General features: G+C 38.5%; 1 protein-coding gene and 1 long non-coding RNA gene across 9 annotated transcripts in view; one reads left to right on the forward strand and one right to left on the reverse strand.

Annotated features, from left to right (window-relative positions):
- Positions 1 to 6,907, reverse strand: part of COBLL1 (cordon-bleu WH2 repeat protein like 1) — a 158,924-nt gene extending 152,017 nt beyond the window's left edge. For 2 of the 7 annotated variants that reach the window (XM_054477793.2, XM_063647585.1), the window contains exons 1-2: positions 6,683 to 6,784; positions 5,882 to 5,972 (exon numbers count right to left, since the gene is read on the reverse strand). In XM_054477793.2, the coding sequence (XP_054333768.1) occupies positions 5,882 to 5,972; positions 6,683 to 6,770 (179 nt within the window). In that variant the 5' untranslated portion in view covers positions 6,771 to 6,784. Of the gene's footprint in view, positions 1 to 5,881; positions 6,658 to 6,682 lie in introns of those variants that run through there. The other 5 variants (XM_054477792.2, XM_063647584.1, XM_054477794.2 and 2 more) reach the window with 5 other exon arrangements.
- The window catches only part of LOC129031431 (uncharacterized), a 124,307-nt gene continuing 110,334 nt past the window's right edge, over positions 5,355 to 19,327 (forward strand). Inside the window, exons 1-2 of one of the 2 annotated variants that reach the window (XR_008501037.1) lie at positions 5,355 to 5,556; positions 13,564 to 14,111. This is a non-coding gene — a long non-coding RNA (uncharacterized LOC129031431). Of the gene's footprint in view, positions 5,557 to 9,718; positions 9,930 to 13,563; positions 14,112 to 19,327 lie in introns of those variants that run through there. The other variant, XR_008501036.1, reaches the window with a different exon arrangement.

The raw sequence follows: 19,327 nt of genomic DNA on the forward strand, positions 1-19,327 counted from the left end.
TAGATAAGCAAAATGTGGTCTATACATACAATGGAATATTATTCAGCTATAAAAAGAAATAAAGTACTGATATGTACTACAACATGTATGACATTATGTGAAATAAGCCAGTCAAAAAAAGACAGACTTTGATCTCACTCGTAAGAGGTACCTAGAGTAGTCAAAATCATAGAGACAAAGTAGAATGGTGGTTTTCAGGGGCTGGAGAAAGTGGAATGGGGAAGTTATTGTTTAATGGGTATAGGGTTTCAGTTCTGCCAGATGGAAGGAGTTATAATGATGGATGGTGGTGATGCTTCAACAGTATGAATGTGCTTAACACCACTGAACCATGCAGTTAAAAATGGTTAAGATGGTAAATTTTATGCTATGCATATTTTACCACAATGGAGAAAAAGGGGGGAAAAAAGCAGGTAGAGGGCTGTTTTGACTTTCAGGACATAGTTTGCTGGACCATAGTTTGGTTTGCTGACCCATAAGTTAGGCTGTTGCATTTTAAATTCTAAGCATAGACTAATGTTTTAAGCCAGCAACAAAGTACCATTTATACACTAACATCATGTTCATTTTATTCCTACAGATACATATAATTTCTGTAGTGAAGTCCTTAAGATTAGAAGCCTATTTCCCAGTGCCTAGAAAAATATGTTTTATATAAAGTAAGGGTTCAGGAGTTTTTGACTGATTAATTAAAAGTAGTTGTCTTAATAACATGAAGTTTGGCATTTATTATTATATTAACACATCTGGCATTTCAGTACAAATATAAGGTCATAATATTGTTATTCAATATCCTCTAACTCATGTAGAGATAATTGATTTTGAAGGGCAAGTATAGCATTTTTAATAAATAATTTCATTTTTGTTATTCGATAATCAAAACTCCTACTTTTGAAATATTGTTATACATTTAATAGCTGCCTAATATCAAAAACTAAGTATAGACTTTGTCATATGATGAAAAAAACTGCCAGTTTACTATGAGTTAAATTACATCATACCATACACAAGAATATGTTACACATTACTTTGAAGACATAACCCAAATAATTAATCTCCTTTTAAATGCTAGATATTTTATATGCATTGAAATTTATAGTTTTTAAATATAAAATGTAAACATGATTTTAAAAAGAATCAAGATAATGCTTTTATAAGGCCACTTTAAATAAAAATCATTTTTAGCCATTCAGTATAATCCATGGTAGCAAACATAGCACTATGAAAAGCATAAGTTTGGAATCAGAGCTTGTTTCTAATACTCTTCCATTCCTTAGAGTTGTATGACCTTCAATGTGTTAATTAAGCTCGCTGATCCTCAGTTTCATTCACTGTAAAATGAAGTTAATATACTTATTCAAAAAGAAGTAGCAAAAGCTTTAAAAATAATATTGTAAAGCAGCTACCCACAAAAGGCAAAATAATGCTAAAGTTACAATCTCGAGTTCCCTGCAAATGATTAGTAACAGCCTCTATTCTCTTTTTGGCATCAGCTCCATGTCAGCTATTGATATCTACTTAATCAATGATTCTCAGATCTGGTCACACACTACAATCATCTGAGCAGCATTTTAAAACTAGCCATCCCCTGGTCCCAGACCAAGAGAATTAAAATCAGAATGGGTGGGGGCGTGAGAGCCCAAGAATTAGCGTGAAAGTACCCCCAGATGACTCTCATGTTGAAACCTCAGAGAAGTCACTCAACTTCAAGTATTCAAGAACTCAGTTCATACAATCAGTGAAACTTTAGAACCAATAACGCTCCTCAACAAAAGCTTAAGAAAGCAGCTGTTAAATCATTCTTTAATTTTTCATATGCCTTCAATTAACTCCATAGCTCCAAAGCTGCAAAATGATAAAGAGAGCTTTTGTCCCCTCTGTACATTCCTGAAAATGTGCTTCAGAATCAAAATATTAAGATCCCTCAGAGCAAGATCAATTAAGCTTTTGACATTTAAATTTTGAAGGTTTTTTTTTTTTTTTTTTAAAGCCTATCTGGGCAAGTAAAGAACATAAGCACTAGTTCCAAAGATAAGCACCCAAGTTGACATCAGCAATCATGTTGCTTTTTCTAAGTGATTAATGTCACTTTACTAAGTACTAATATAGAAAACTTAAATAAATTTACTAATTGGATATCCACGTTAGAGAAGGAAATCACTTTTGACTATCACTCTCTTCTCCAATGCAGCATTTCAATTTTCCAACCAGTGTCTCCAACAGTGTTGCTCTCTGCAAAAAAAAAACGCAAACCAACCAAGGATTTTCACTTCGTAGAAACAAATATAAAAATGATTTATCATTTTTCATCTAGATCACTATGTAAGTTAAACCAGTCAACTTTCACATACATATGAAAACTTATATACATGAATTAGATGGGAGTATATATGTATGCATATATATAGTATACATAAAATATGTAAATATATTATATATGAATGTACATATTACATTTGAATATATATAAAGTTGCATGCAAACTTTTTTCTCAAAGGAAAACCGAAGCTGTTGTGACTCAATGTCTTTTGACATTTAAACTCTTAGCCTCATAACAAATTCCAAAAAGATGCCCATAAGATACAGAACAACACATATATAGTGGATACTTCTGCATGATACTAAGAAAGTGATCTAAAGCCAGGCACAGTGGCTTGTGACTGTAGTCTCAGCTACGCAGGAGGCTGAGGTGGTAGGATCACTTGGGCCCAAGAGGTCAAGGTCAGCCTGGGCAACATAGCAAGACTCCACCCTGTCTCAAAAGAAAGGGATCTAATCTAGAATGGTAAGGGATTAAAGCAGTACAGTGGAGGCCAAAATGAAAGACATTCAAGATGACCACAGGATCAGACCCTTTTAAGGCAGGGACTTCACCAGCACAGACCCTACGGCAGCCATTATTTCTGTGCACCGTTGCTCCCACTGAGAAGAAAATGACACCCAACCATATAATTCACAATGTCGTAGAATGCTAAATGCGAGTTAAATGTGTGAAGGCACCAAACTTCAAACTATCCCTTTTGATGTTACAATTATTATTTAGAATGTTTCGAAGAAAAAGCAGCAGCTGAGAGGCCATAAAACAATTTTATTTTCCTAAAATAGTCATTCCCCGAATGGGCTAATTTATCATAGAATTAATAAAAGTGAAGATAAGGATATCAACTACATTTTTCCTGAAATGTATTAAAATATTACAGAGTTAATGGTTAAATATAAGTTATCCGTTAAAATGTATAATGTTATGGTATGTTATATCATACCACGGTCAAGAAAAGATTAAAAGCAATTAACAAAATGAACTAGGCACTTGGAGTTTTTCTTCTGGTTTTACTACTAATTTGCTGGGACTTCAACACACTCACTCAGTGTTTCTGAGCTTCAGATTCTCATTTATAAAATGTGGAGAACAAAACTTGGTGCTATGTTAAAATGACATGTTACAACAATGTAAAACTTGGAAAATTACAGAGGAATTCTTTCCAACAGTAATATCCAAGGATAAAGCCTAAACTAGGCTTCATTGTCTATTAAAGTAATGAGTTATGATATAATTAGTCAGTTTTATAGCAAGAAATTTATCTCCAAAACCTAACAATTATAACATATTAAGATTTCTGCCTGCCACCTCCCAAATACCCTTATCTAGATATTTTTCCCCCAGTTTAAACCTTTTATATTCTGGGTTTTTAAGAAAGAACAGAAGCAATACTGAATATTAAATATTCAACAAATCTTATATGACAGGCATTCGGAATATGCCAAAGGACAAGTTAGACAAGTGAAAGAAGACAAATGAAGTAGAGAGGTAATTTTTTCATGTTGATATTTTTCAGGTAGTGATAACTTCTCTGAGTAGAATAATGTAAGGTAAAATGATAGAACTACTGTGTTATTTTAGATAAGGTGTTGACACATTTTCCCTACTTAAATTTGAAAAGGGGAGGGCAAAAGTCCTTTACAAATGTTTGACAAATTAGATAAAGCTCTTTTGTACTTTCTTTTTAAGCAAATAACTTATCAGTTTAACATTTAAATTCTCAAAAGTGGCTGGGCGCACTGGCTCATACTGGTAAACCCAACACTTTGGGAAGCCAAGGTGAGAGGATTGCTTGAAGCCTGGGGTTTCAGATCAGCCTAGGCAACATAGCAAGACCTTGTCTCTACATTAAAATAAAATATCAAGAGTAAAGTCTGAAGGTTCTTACTACAGTTATGCTTGCCAGCAAAAAGTGTTCTTCTGTTTCTTCAACACAGAGCCATCTGACCTCACCTATTTCACTTAAAAGTCCCCAGTGACTTCTGAACACCCATGGGTGTATTTTGTGAAAGCAGGTATGTTTTTCTTTTTTGTTTTTTAAAGTACCTTAACCTAATCCATTTCCAAATCCAACTTAATTCTATCTTATTTTGCAATCCCTGAATACATTTCAGTATCCTGACAGCTGTCTCATCTTCAATTCACATAATTCTGCAGCTCCACTTAGGAACCTTGCTTGTATGCTCAATATCTTTCTACCAATATATTTCTTTACTCATCCTAATGTGAGAATATATGTAAGGATATATGAAAATATTTAAGCAATGAAAAACTTGGGGAAAGAAAAGAAATGAAAGTCAACAGTGAGAGGAATATTTGCAGAAAGGAGAAAGTTAATTTGAGCAAAATGAAATAATTAATACACTACATGTTTCCTCTATGTAAAAATTATACTAAATATCTTTTAGATTAGTCATGTTGCTTTGAGACTTTTCCATGTTTCCTCCAGACAGCTGCCAATGTTCGCATGGTCTCTGATGAATAAACATGCTGTGACTTGCTTCTAAGGAAACGCCTGTCATGTTCCAGGGAAAAATGACTTCTACACTCTTAAATCAGGAAAACTGTACAAGTCTCATTCATTAGTGACAACTTCGATTTTTCCTTAACGTTTCTATTTCTGGAATGCTTGTATTCTCATTAGGGCATTTCTGCGTTCAGATTAACTAAGAAAATAAACTATGTTGGAGGAACACTTATGCTGGGGGGAAAAAGTTGTACTACATCAAACGAGTTTCACACTTGAGAAACTCAACTAGCATCCAGGTTACTCCTGAACTATTTACCAAGACCAAGGTTATTTTCAGGTTTTCTTCATCTCTTGCAGAACTACCTGTTCTCATTACTGTTTACTCAAACGCTTAGCAAGGTGACTATTAGCATATCTGGCAGGAAGACATGCCTCATTTAATATTAACTCACCATGTGACAGCCCCCTTCCTCTCTTCTCAAACATGTGAGGATAAAAAGAAAAGTAGAGTTGTTTGCAATCTGATTTGCGCTGGGTTTTGGCACCAGCAATTGGCCACAGGCACACACACCCCCAATCAGAGGCGCGCACCCCGCTCGCTCCCGGAACTGTCATGCGGGCTGACAGCTGGCACACCCTCCTGTCGCCCTCCACCCGCCTGCAAAAAGCCCACTCCTTACAGTCACCTTGACATTGCTCACCTGCCTGGGCCTCAGCCCATGACCAAGGAAACTTTTGCCCTCCCTCCCCAGGAGCTCACTTACAGGTATCGTCCACCGCTCCCCCAGAGCCCAAACAAGGGTCCCTTTGTTACAATTTTTGCTCCCGGACTCCTCACCCAATTCCTGGCATTCAGCTGGCCTTCAGCAACCCAGGGCAGCCCCGGTAGGAAGGCAACCAAAAACGACCCGAGCCCTCCGCCCCGACGGCCTCCGAAAAGGCCGGGAGGAAGCAGCGTCCCCGGCCGCGTGGAAGACAGTCAGGCCGCCGGCAGGGCAGCGAGTTGCCAGCCAGGTGAAACGGCCGAGGCCTCGCTGTCCTCGCCGGCCTCGCCCTCCCCGGTGAGAGGCGGCGCGGCGCTCTGGGCTTACCCTGCTGGGGCGTCCTGCGGGCGCGGGGTTCGGCCGTCCATCGCCCTGCGGGGCGCTGCGCGGGCTCCAGCTCCCAGGCGGCGCGTCACTGCTGGGGTGGGAGAGGCCGGCGGGTCAGGGCGGGACGCGCGCCTTCCCGAGGCCGGAGCGAAGCTGGCTGAGCGTCAAGAGCCCGCCCGAGCCGCCCCAGCCCCGGCCGGCCCGCCTCCCGGGTGCGCTTCCACCTGCGGGCCCCGGCTCCCAGCCCGCGGGCGCCGCCGCCGTCGCTACAAGGTCTAGCGGGCGCCCAGAGCACGGCGGAGGAGGCGGCGGCGCTGCAGCCCCCGCCCCGTGGGGTTTACTGGGTAGCCATTTGGCGCCTCTCGGGGAGGGAGAGGAGCTGCCCGGGCTGGAAGAGGAGGAGGAGCGGGGCCGGGCGCACGGGCACCGCTGCCACGCCGGCAGCGCACTCCCAGGCTCCTCCGGCCGAGTTTACACAAACAAAACGCCCTAGGAAAACTTTTCCCGAAGAGAAGTTGGGAGGGCTGATCTCTCTTTTCCCACCCAAGGCTCCTACGTTCTTTTCCAAAGGAGACAGTAGCTCGCCTGTTCTCCCTCGCGGCTTCCTCTCCTACTCTTCCCTTCCCCGGCCCGCGCTCCTGCCGCTCGGCTCTCAAGCCAGGACTTGAATGGAGAAGCGGCAACCCCTGCGAGGCTCAGCCCAGGGCGGGCAGGGCCGACTCAGCGCCTCCCCTGTCCCGCGGGCGGGGTGCGGGCGCTGGCTGGGCGCTGGGGGCCTCGCTGGAGTCCGCTCTCACTCACCCTGCCCCATTTCCCTGCCCGGAGTCCGGGAGCTCGCCGCCGCCTCTGCAGCACGGCCGCACATAAGTGGGGACCAGCTCGGCGGCATTGGAGCGAGGGAAGCAGCGAGCCGGAGAGAGGAACGGGGCGGGGGGTGGGCCGCGAGCGAGTTGGAATTTCCTTCCCCCAGGGCTTCGGGTCTTTGGGGTCCGGCTGGGGAAGCTGAACCGAAAGAAAACTCCCAGACGAGGTGTTCCCATTCCCACCGCTAGGGCTGCGCTTCGGGAAGGCTGGTGCGCCCGAGCCGGACAGGTGCGGGGGAAGGGAGGTTACCTGCCTTGCCAGGATCCGCGGGGAGGATTGGGGCCTCCGCGGAATGCGGACAGAAACTCGCAGAGTGGGGCCTGCAGCTTGCCCTCCCTAGAGTCTGACCTTCGACGTCCAGGATTGTTTTTTTTTAATTTGTGTTTTTAACTTGACCTTTAAGATTGCCATTCGTTTAAAAGTGCACCTGTGACACAGATCTTTCTCATTGGTGGCAGGTTTAAGCTTGCCCTGTCTTCAGAGGCATTTTTTGTAAAAGCCTATAACAGCTCTGACATGAGAACTGGACAACAGTATGTCTGATGACAGTCTATAAACTAAGAATTAAGTAATAGATTGTATTCACTTATTGGAAGTTTTACAAGGGTAAAGGAATGAGACACAGCTGTGTGCTTGTTTGTACGTTTTAGTATCCACGTGCATGCCCTTTAGATGATTCTTTACACCTGACAGACAGGTACTAGGTTGATGCAAAAGTAACTGCGGTTTTTGCCATTTTTAAAAGTAATGACAAAACCACAATTACTTTTGCACCACCCTAATATATTTACATATTTTATATTTTTCGTAAGCGCCAATTGTTTTAAGACGCGCGCCATTCTGATGGGCCCAAAAATGTGTTTTCAGAAAACAACGTGACATTAAGAAATGAACTTAAAATTACAGTTTTAAAAACATATTTGGATTAAACTGATGGAGAGATCTTACAGGAAGGAACATCCTGCAGGGGACTTCTGTTGTAGCACTAACATCAAGTAATAAACCTGTGTTAGCCACTGATAGAATAACATTTGGCAGGTATTACAATTAAATTGATATTAATGCTCCTTTAGTTGTTTATCCATTGCAGCAACAAAAAAGATTGCTGAACTAAATGCCTAGCAATGTGCCATTTGTCTATCACATGTAGGCATTGGTATTTATTTCTTTCAGTGCATAATGTCCTTTCAGTGCATCTTAAATATGAAAAGAAAAAAACACGTGGCTCATTTGGATTACAATACTGGAACCATATTAGAAAAAGTTGCTTTTAGAGATTTTAACTAAGAGTAAAGCAATTTATTTAAATACCTCTGGGTTTTAGTCTTTAAACAATAACTCTGGTTAAACAATTTCATGAATCATTTATGCCTCTGAATACGGAGCTGTGCAAGCTTTTACAGTTGCTTGCACAGACAATGATGCAAATATTGAGTAACAGTGAAACTACTTGAAAGTCCATAACTTTCAATCACAAGACAAGATTAAATCTTTAATTAGTTTCAGCCTTAATTTATGACATACTAGTAATATTATGGACCCTAATACTAGTAAGATTAGGCTAATCTTAGTCATAAAACATTCATAACATTTCGTAACCGCTGAAGGCATTTTCAGTGCTTACCACTTTTTGCTGTCCTCCTTCTGGTACTAGGGAGAACTATATGCTCCACCCCATGGAAATTAGGTATGACCCTGTGACTTTGATAAGTGGAAATGTGAACAGACATGAAATGCTTTATTTCCTGGTGAAATTACTTAAGCCAGTGTTTGAGTCTCTATGTTCCCTTCCTTTGCTGCTGCAATCATGAAAGCATGTATTAAAATGAAGGTGACACAAGACTGGAATGCTAAACTATTACCCAGAGCACAGCTGCCCTGGAGAGTCCCAGGACCTACAACAGAATCCACATAAGCAAGAAATAAGTTCATGTTGGGCAAAACCACTTAAGAGCACCACCAAGCTTGGTGGTCTTCACATAATGGTACTAAGCTATCCTCACTGTAGCCAGTGATTAGCAAAATAATAATCACAGTTGCTATAAATCTTTTTTTTTTTTTTTTTTTTTGGAGAAGGAGTCTTGTTCCTTTTGCCCAGGCTGGAGTGCAGTGACGCGATCTTGGCTCACTGCAACCTCCATCTCTGGGGTTCAAGTGATTCTCCTGCCTCAGCCTCCCGAGTAGCTGGGATTACAGGTGGCCGCCACCATGCCTGGCTAATTTTTATATTTTTAGTAGAGACAAGGTTTCACCATGTTGGCCAGGCTGGTCTCGAACTCCTGACCTCAGGTGATCTGCCCACCTAGGCCTCCCAAAGTGCTGGAATTACAGGCGTGAGCCACCATGCCTGGCTGCTATAAATCTTTTCACATAACAGGAGAAAACTGCTGTTTTCCAATCTTTCTAGTTATGCAGAGCTGTTTCAAAATTGCCCACGTTTCCAAGATTGTGCTCAATTTCCCCGTTTGCGAATCTCCCCCTCACTTCACCACGCAGCCGATCATTTTAAGTGCCTAAGCATAGGTATTATCCCCTCAGGAATACTTCCGTCATTGCAGAGATAGAAGTAGCCCTTCCCTTTCTTGGCCCCCAGTAGGTTCTGTTAGGTACGGCAAGGCCCCATGACACTTTGTTTCAGTTATTCATTTACATAATGCAGAGTTGGAGGGGTTTATTCTCTTTTTTTTTTTTTTTTTGAGATGGAGTCTCGCTGTCACCCAGGCTGGACTGCAGTGGCACGATTTTGGCTCACTGTAACCACCGCCACCCGGGTTCAAGTGATTCTCCTGCCTCAGCCTCCCGAATAGCTGGGACTACAGGCGTGTGCCACATGCCCGGCTAATTTTTTATATTTTTAGTAGAGATGGGGTTTCACCATGTTGGCCAGGCTGGTCTTGAGCTCCTGACCTCGTGATCCGCCTGCCTCGGCCTCCCAAAGTGCTGGGATTATAAGCGTGAGCCACAGTGCCCAGCCTATTTTTAAAGGACCACGTCTTATTCTTTGTCTCCTGAAAGCACAGCCCAGAACACAGGAGACGCTCCACCAATATTTGTGCACTGAATAAAGGAATGAAGGAAACCTTCAGGCCTTCCCTCCTCAGAAGAATCCTAAAAGGAACTTGATTCAGGGAAAGACTTCAACTCAAAGGGGCTGGTAGGCCATTTTAAATGGAACACATGGAAGGTGAGTTTGTCTTACTAGAGAAAGAAGACTTATTCTTCATTTGGTTACTTGAGGGGGTTAGTACCAAAATCAATGGGTAGAACGAAGCTAAATGAAGGTCCACTTAGCTATATATCTCTCTGAATAATAATCTAGGTTTCAGATTCCTGCTGAATAGTAATAAATGGAAAGGAGGTTTACATGCTTAATAAATACCTGTGTACTTATCTAAAAAGCAGACAGGCATGTTAAAGTGGGCCATAATGGTTGGAGTTTGCCTAAGATTTTTGTAAACTATTTGGAATAATGAAAACATTTTTAAATGCTTATTTTAAGTATGTTTTTATTCCACTATAAGTACCACTTGAAAAGCTTTATTTAAAACTGAAAAATTACACTTAAAAGGTGGTTAATATCTTTCTATGCATTTCACCTTTGCATATTACAACCTAAAAGAAGTGTTTATTTTATGTCTTCTTAGATTGTGTATGCGTGTGTGTTTGTGGTTTTATATAACAAGGTCAGGGTTGTTACATTTCAATTTTAATAAAAGTCTTATTTCAAACTTTGTATTTCATAGAAATTGCCCAATCTCAGACAATATGTTATGTTATTTTTGCATAAGACTTTGTTGATGAAAACAGGGAACTGAAAGTCAGAATTGTAGCTTTATTCTCAATTCAGTAATATATGCATAATAGTTCATTATCCTTTCATCTCTGTGTAGTGCTTTCATAATTTAGAGTATTCCTACATGTATTAACACATAGAAAGTGTTGTTAGAATTTGATGTTCCCCATATAAATGCTTCATGAGAGCTTTATCCCAAAATACCAAAAATATTTTCTTTGGCTGTCAGGAATCCTGGGCCAGGTTTTGTAATTAGCCACTGCTGTCTTTATCACGGGTATATCTCCTTTTCCCTTCCCTCTTATTCCAATTTATAATCTTATTTTAATGCCTTTTTTTTCAAACTGACCAACAATTAGTAGGTAAGAATAAACTCAACAGATATGTTTGTTGAAATATTATAGTTTCCTTAACACAGAAATGTCTATTCATGAAAAAAAAATTTGATTTTGTTTCATTGAGAACTTTTTTCTTCATTGCGCTGAAGTTAGAAATATACAAAGGAAAATATGAAAAATTGTCAACAACTCTTAAATGAGTAAATCTTTACTTTGATGTCCAATGTGTGCAATTATAATAAAAACTGACAGAATTAGTTTTGTCCATTGGAACTAAAGCCAACTGTTAAACATTTTAAAGTGAAATATAATAGCTAAAGGCTGTATTGTTTATGTAGTTTTTAATAACCATAGTAATTGTAGCCATTTTAACTCTCATCATATCTATTTTAGTATGTGAGTTAAATGACATACTCAAATGAAGTGGTAATACATTTATTCATACTTTCAAGTTTAATGCATGCCCCCTTCTTTAAGTACTAGAGATAACAAATATTTTTTGTAGAGTAATTGAGTGTGGGAGATATTTTTATCCAGTTATTTTATATTGTTTAACAGAAGAAATAAAAATATTTGGCTAATTTATTCCTAAAATGTAAATAAATCCCTGTTTTTCCTGTATGAAGTTTAGTATTTACTTTGATATCAAAGTTTGAAGAAAATAAGTACAATACTATTTTTAAAGGGAAAATATGAATTACACTGTTCATGGTCCTATATTTGGAATTACAGAGGTATTTTGTTATACCTTTTCTATTCTGGAGGGTCATTTACAAACAAGCCTTCTAGAGACTGAAAGAACCAAAATAGATGTGCTTTGTTGTCCATTTTAATGAGTTTTTAACTCATCAGATTTTATATTTTGAAACATGAAAAATCACTGAACATTTTTTAGAATAGAACTTCCAAGAAGATTATATATTCATGAATTAAATTTTATTTCAATAAAAGGAGAATTTTATTGGATATCTGCTATACCAAGAATTGGGCTAGGAAAACAAGGATCACAAAGATATTGCCTTTGCCCTTGAGGGGCTCACGGACCATTGGGCTCATCAGTACTATTTTTGTGACTCTCAATCAATTTAAAATCTTAAGGAAATTGGTCAATAATCAGTGTAGGGCCTTTTACTGCTCTCCCAAAAGATAAATAATTTTTCAGTCCTAAGTATCAGAAGAAGAAATGCCTGAGTTTGGTATGCTATCTCTTAAAATGGTGCTATATTTCTATATTATCATATTCAATGCTAAAAAGAGACTCTTTATTAATATGTACACATTCCAGAATAGAGGTGAGGCCTGGGGAAACATGCACGAGCGTGCAGACGTGTAATTTTGTGCTATGAGCATGAAAGAGGGCAGAGTTTTCAGTGCCCATTCAAATTTCAAGTTCAGATTCTCCCCCATCAACACAAAGTTAACTAAAATCTACTTTCTCATTTCCCTCTTTAAGATATCCTTTTGTCAAATAAATTTCTGTTTCTGGATTCCGTAATTCTGTTGGCAGTAATTTTCTTACTCATTGGAAGTAAATAAGCCCTTTTATCATATTAAAGTATCAGTTTTGTTCAAAGTACCTTGGTAATTTAAAATTCAAATACCATTCAAATATGGGTGTTTCTTTAAAAAAAAAGGAAAAGGACAAAAAAAGTCAACTTTTATCTATTTTATATGACACAATTAACTAAATCTTGGTATTTAGGATTTTACATTGCCTATTCAATTCTAACTATAACTGGAAGCTGCATCGCTCCCTTTCTGTCTTTAAGAGCTTCCTAAAGCCTTAACTGCTTGTCAGTTTCCATGTATTTCAAAATGTACAGCTTTGAGCCAGGTAGCCACTGATTTGGCTTTCCAGGCATAAAACCTAACAAGTCTCAGCATATTTCATCCTGGCAGGGTTCCTTACCCCTCCTGTGCCTTGTCTTCTGGGAGGCTGAATGTGTGTGCGGTTAACTAAGTACCACAGTGGTTAAGAGCTCAGGCTCTGGAGCCAGACAGATTTGAGTTTACATCCCGGGATTTGATTCTTACTATCTGGGTGACATTAGGAAATTTACTGTTCCTGGCAAAGAGTAAGTGTCCAGTGAGGGTAATGGAGACCCTTATTAAACAAATGTTACAAATGGGAGCCAGCTGTGTCTCTGTAAGCCACCATCTGTAAAGCAGAAAATTTCCTCCTCCAAGCTGAGAGCTCTGGCTTCTTGCTCTATAGTGACCTTGGGTAAATCACTTAACTGTGAGATCTTCAATTTCCTTATCTCTATAATCAATCTATAAATATTCTGTGATCTCTGAGTTTTCTCACTATCTATGTTGAGTAATCAAGCTCATTGTGTTAAAAACTATTGAATTCATATATATGGACTATTAATAACAAGATGTCACATACAGCCCCTTGCAAAGCACTCTCACTTATTGAATCTTGTTTGAGCCACTTAAGGGCTTGCAGAGATTGACATTCATATTCTTATTTCACTGTTCTGGAAACTGAAGCAAAGACTTGCCCAAAGCCTTGATACTAGTAAAGTAGAAAAACTAGAATCAAAAGTTATTTCTTCTGGTTTTTATTTTGCAGTAGCATTACAGTTACCTCGTTGCAATCATAGCAGATTTAAAAAGTTATCCCAGAGCAAATAAATATTATTGTGTGAGCAGCATGCTGAATATCTTCTCCTATCTCCTAGGCCAGCTTCAAAGGTATTGCCTACCTGAACCTGCCTTGTCCCAAAGGACACACTTCAGTCTGGGGAGAGTTTAAGCTTGTAGACATATCCATTTTCATTTAAGGAATATGAAGATCAGGAAGGCAAAATATAGAGAGGAAAAACTGAGAGATGATCAGAAATTCAGACGCATTCTGGAATGAGCACCCTTGACCATACCAAGAACAAAAACTCTATAAAAATGTGAAGTCTTGTTATTATTCGTTCATGTTCTACGTGGGATCCACCCAAGACATTGAAAACTGTACAGAACAGGGTGAAATTGAATCAGATCATTCTGTACTCCTAACACGGTCCACCCCATGAGAGACTTGCAGCAGAATTAATGACACTGTATATTTTCCTCTACTAACAACAACAACAACAACAACAATCTAGGAAAATCAAAGGCAGCCTGACATGGAAAATAACACAAAATGAATATTTGGATTACAAATAGTATGATGGGAAGAACACACTGCCAAAAGTCCACCTAATATGTTGAAATTACTGTTTCTAGCACATATAAGGTATGATTTTTTAATGTTTTAAACATTCATTATCGGCTACTTTTTTTCCTTGGTAACTGCAGCAGAAATTGAAAAATGATAGAAAAGCAGAAAAGAATGGCATAACTTATTAGATATATGTAAGTGTGTGAACTTTGGGTTTTATTGTTTAGCTCATCTAGTAACTTGGGAAAATAATAGCTATTCCATGAGATTGTTGAGAAAATTAAATGAGAGAACACAGTTAACAGACTTAGCTGAATGCCTAGCCTATAGAGGGCACTCAGGCATCCCTGGCATACAGGTATGAGTCTGCAATTAACAAGGTAATGGAAAGAGTGTTGCAGATCTCTGGCTGAATTATTTTCTCCTGGGCTTACAGTATTTATCAGCTATCATAATGCAAGTAAGTAGCAAGACAAGCTTACTTAAATAAGGAGATTTTCTTGTTTGATGTATTTTTATATGGTTGCATATTTACAAGGGCTATAGTGTATATTTCAGGGATAGTGATACATATTTTCTAGATCTTTACAATTTTCTGTTGTAATAAATAGAGTGCATAATTTTGATCAACAAAGAACAAACATTTTCATTCAGAGGACTAGGAATGTACTAAGTAAATAAATAATTGTTTTTGGAATGAAAAACAAAAATCGGATTAAGATTTTTTTTTCTGACCGTGTTAAAGGAAACCATGCCATTTTTTCTTTTTACTTTTTTTTTTTTTAAATACCCAGACTTCAAAACTACCATATCAGTTTTAACTTCTCAATCTCCTACTACATAGGGACTATTTGTGATAATCAGTGACCTTTTACATAGAATGCTATTAAAATATAGTTTTACATCTGGCAAATATAAGACTCCTTTCTTCTCTACATATTTTGATTTAAATGAAGTATTGCCTCATTACTCCAGGTGTGATTCTTATGTATGTTATAAATTTTGTGATCTGTCAATACTACAGAACAAGCTGAGCTATGATTAACACTATTTCAACATCGAAGAACTTTCTTCCAGTTCTTTCTGAAATATGCCAGTCAAAGAAAAAAGGTTTGAGGAAGTTGAAGAATGTGAGAAATTGGTGGAGCATGCTAGTGGTGGTGTTAGAATACAGTCTTTTTGTTTGTGAGTTCTGTGCTTCAGTTGAAATCAGTCATAGCATGCTGTCTAGCAAAACCAATGAATTACCTAAGTTATTTCAGAATTAATATGTATTTTAAATATCAAAATCAAGTCAATTCACTGAAGCTAGGCATTCTGCAATTATCATAGTTTCATTAGTGGAAATGCAAAATCCCATATCTGAAAAATATTTTTAAAAATAATTTTGTAATTTTTAGTTTCTTTATCAATAAAATGGCGATACAACAGTATCATCATCTGTGTTGCAGGGTATGAATTATGAATAAGTATGGCAAATGACTGTGCTCTATAAAAAATATCTGATTGTAACAGAAATTATACAACATTAAACCTGAAAAAGACTTTAGATAAACATGTGCTCAAACTATTCATTACATATATTAGAAAACTGAAGTTTATAAATAAGATAACCAGATTTAGTAAATAAAAATACAGGATAACCAGTTAAATTTGAATTTCAGATAAACAGTAGATAAGTTTTTGGCATAAGTATGTCACCTGCAATATTTGCCTGTTATAAATAGTTATTTGTTATCTATCTTAAATTTGAATTTAACTGAATATCTTGCATTTTACCTGCTGACCCTCCCTGTAGAAGTATCATAATTCCTTTTGTTCACTTCTTTGACTGTATTTTGTACATTAAATCTCTAGACTTATTCATCCTATATGACTGTAACTTTGGAGCCTTTCACCCATTTTCTACCCTCAACCCCAATCCCACATCCCCCAACTCTGGTAACTATCATCCTACTCTCTGTTTCTATATATTCAATTTTTTAAAAAAGATCGCACATATAAGAGAGCATGCAGCAATTCTCTTTGTGTGTCTTGCTTATTTCACTTAGCATAATGTGCTCTGGGTCCACCCATGGTGTTGCAAATGGCAGGATCTTTTTTTCTTCTTCTTCTTCTTTTTTTTTTTTTTTTTTTTGAGACAAAGTCTCACTCAATTGTGCAGGCTGGAGTGCAGTGGTGAGATCTCAGCTCACTGCAGCCTCCTCCTAGCAGGTTCAAGCGATTCTCCTGCTTCAGCCTCCTGAGTAGCTGGGACTATAGGCACACGCCACCACACCTGGCTAATTTTTGTATTTTTAGTAGAGATGGTGTTTCGTCATGTTGGCCAGGCTGGCCTGAAACCCCTGACCTCAAGTAGGATCTTCTTTTTGGAGGCTGAATAATCCATTTACACACACACACACACACACACACACACACAGTGTTTCCTTTATCCATTTATCCATCAATGGACACTTTGGTTCTTTCCACATCTTGGCTACTGTGACTAATGCTGCAATAAACATAGGTGTGCAGATAGCTTTATAAGGTGGTGATTTCATTTCCTTTGGGTATAAACCCAGAATAGGGATTACTGGATCATATGGTTGTTCTATTTTTGATTTGTTTAGGAACCACCATACTGTTTTCCACAGTGGCTACATCCATCTACATTCCCAACAGAGTGTGCGAGGGTTCCCTTTCTCCTCACCCTGACCAGTGCTTTTTATTTCTTATTTTTCCTTTTTTTTGGGGGGGGACAGGGTCTCTCACTCTGTTGCCCAGGCTGGAGAAAAGTGGCACAATCATGGCTCACTGCAGCCTTGAACTTCTGGGCTCAAGCAATCCTCCCACTTCAGCCTCCCAAGAAGCTGGGACCACAGGCACATACCACCACATCCGGCTAATTTTTGTAATTTTTGTACGAAAAGGGTTTCACCATGTTGGCCAAGCTGGTCTCACACTTGTGAGCTTAAGTCATCCCTCTGCCTCAGCCTTCCAAAGTGCCAGAATTACAGGCATGAATCACTGTGCCCTGCTAATTTTTTGTTTGTTGTTACTGCTGTTGTTGTTGTTTTTGGTAAAGATGGGGTTTCACCATATTACCCAGGCTGGGATTACAGACATGAGCCACCACACCTGGCCGCTTGTTATTGTTGATAATAATTTCTTGATAACCTAACAGGTGTGAAATGATATTTTACTATAGTTTTGATGTGCATTCCCCTGATGATTAATGATATTGAACACCTTTTTACATACTTATTGGCAATTTTTTGTTTCTTCTTTGGAGAAATGTCTATTCAGGGCCTTTTCTCATTTTTCAATCAGGTTATTCATCTTTTTTGCTGTCGAGCTGTGTGAAGTACTCATATATTTTGAATATTAACCCCTTATCAGATATATGGTTTGCAGCTACTTTCTCTCAATTGTAGGCTGCCTTCTCATTTTGTTGATTGTTTCATTTGCTATGCAGAAGCTTATTAGTTTTATGTAGCCACAGTTGTTTATTTTTGCTTTTGTTGCCTGTGCTTATGGCATGCGAATCAAAAAATCATTGCCAAGACGAATGTCAAGGAGACTTTCTTCTGTTTTCCTCTAGGAGTTTTACAGTTTCACGTCTCATGGGATATGATCATTGTTTTCAAAGGGCATATACCTAATTATATGCCAGTGCAGGAATAAAAACTGAACAATTACAGAGTTTACAGATCACTCCTACAGTTGACAAAGTTATATAGTAGCATGTTTTAGTAAAAGAAAATAACCATATTTTATGATCATAGTTTCACAAGAAACTGAAAAAATCTAATAATTTAAGATGAAAACTTTTGAAGCTTTTTTGTAGCTCCTCAATTGGTAACCATTGTTAACCAGAGCTGAATAGCAGTTCTTCCTTAAGGCATGTTTTCTGAATACAAGCATACCTTGGAAATATTGCAGGTTCCATTCCAGACCACTGTAATGGAGCAAATATTGAAATAAAATGAGTCACATAATTTTTTTGGTTTCCCAGTGCATATGAAAATCATGTTTACATTATATCGTAGTTTAAGTGTGCAATAGTATTATGTCTAAAAACAATGTACATATCTTAATTTAAAAGTATTTTATTGCTAAGAAATACTACTTATCATCTGAGTCTTCAGTGAGTTGTAATCTTTTTGCGGGTGGAGTGTCTTACCTTGATGTTGATAGTTGCTGACTGATCAGGGTGATGGTTGCTAAAGGTTGGGTGGCTGTGGTAATTTCTTAAAATAAGACAACAATGAAGTTTGCTGTATCAATTGACTTTCCCTTTCATGAAAGATTTCTCTGTGGTATGTGATCCTGTTTGGCAACATTTTACCCACAGTAGAATTTCTTTCAAAATTGGAATCAATCCTCTCAAACCCTACTGCTACTTAATCAACCAAGTTTTTATAACATTCTAAATCATGGCAGGGCACGGGGGCTCACGCCTGTAACCCCAGTAGTTTGGGAGGCTGAGGCTGCCAGAACACCTGAAGTCAGGAGTTCAAGACCATCCTGACCAACATGGAGAAACCCCATTTCTACTAAAGTACAAAAATAGCCAGGCATGGTGGCGCATGCCTGTAATCCCAGCTACTTGGGATGCTGAGGCAGGAGAATCACTTGAACCCAGAAGTGGAGGTTGCGGTGAGCCGAGATCATGCCATTGCACTCCAGCCTGGGCAACAAGAGTGAAACTCCATCTCAAAAAAAAAAAAAAAAAAAAAAATATATATATATATATATACACACACACACATATATATTCTAAATCATTTGTTGTCATTTCAAAAATGTTCATGGCAACTTTACCAGGAGAGAGCCCATCTTGAGAAACCACTTCCTTTGATAATCCATAAGAAGTAACTTCTTATTGGTTCAAGTTTGATTATGAAATTGCAACAATTTAGTCATATCATCAAGCTTCACTTCTATCTCTCCATGTCTGGTTATTTTTACCACATCTGTCATTATTTTATCTATTGAATGTTATCTACTGTAGTTATTTTATCTACTGAATGCCTCAGTCATCCACAAGAATGGTAATCAACTTTTCCCAAATTCCTGTTAATGTTAATATTTCGAACTCCTCCTATGAATCACAAATGTTCTTAATGGCCTCTAGAATGGTGAATTTTTCCAGAAGGCATTAAATTTAATTTGCACAGAGCCCTCAGAGGAATCACTATATATGTCAGGAATAGCCTTATGAAATCTGTTTCTTAAATAAGACTTGAAAGTCAAAAGTACTCCCTGATTCATGGACTGTAAAATGGATCTGTTAATAGGCATGAAAA

The sequence above is a fragment of the Pongo pygmaeus genome, chromosome 11 (assembly GCF_028885625.2).
Source record: "Pongo pygmaeus isolate AG05252 chromosome 11, NHGRI_mPonPyg2-v2.0_pri, whole genome shotgun sequence".
Taxonomy (NCBI): domain Eukaryota; kingdom Metazoa; phylum Chordata; class Mammalia; order Primates; family Hominidae; genus Pongo; species Pongo pygmaeus.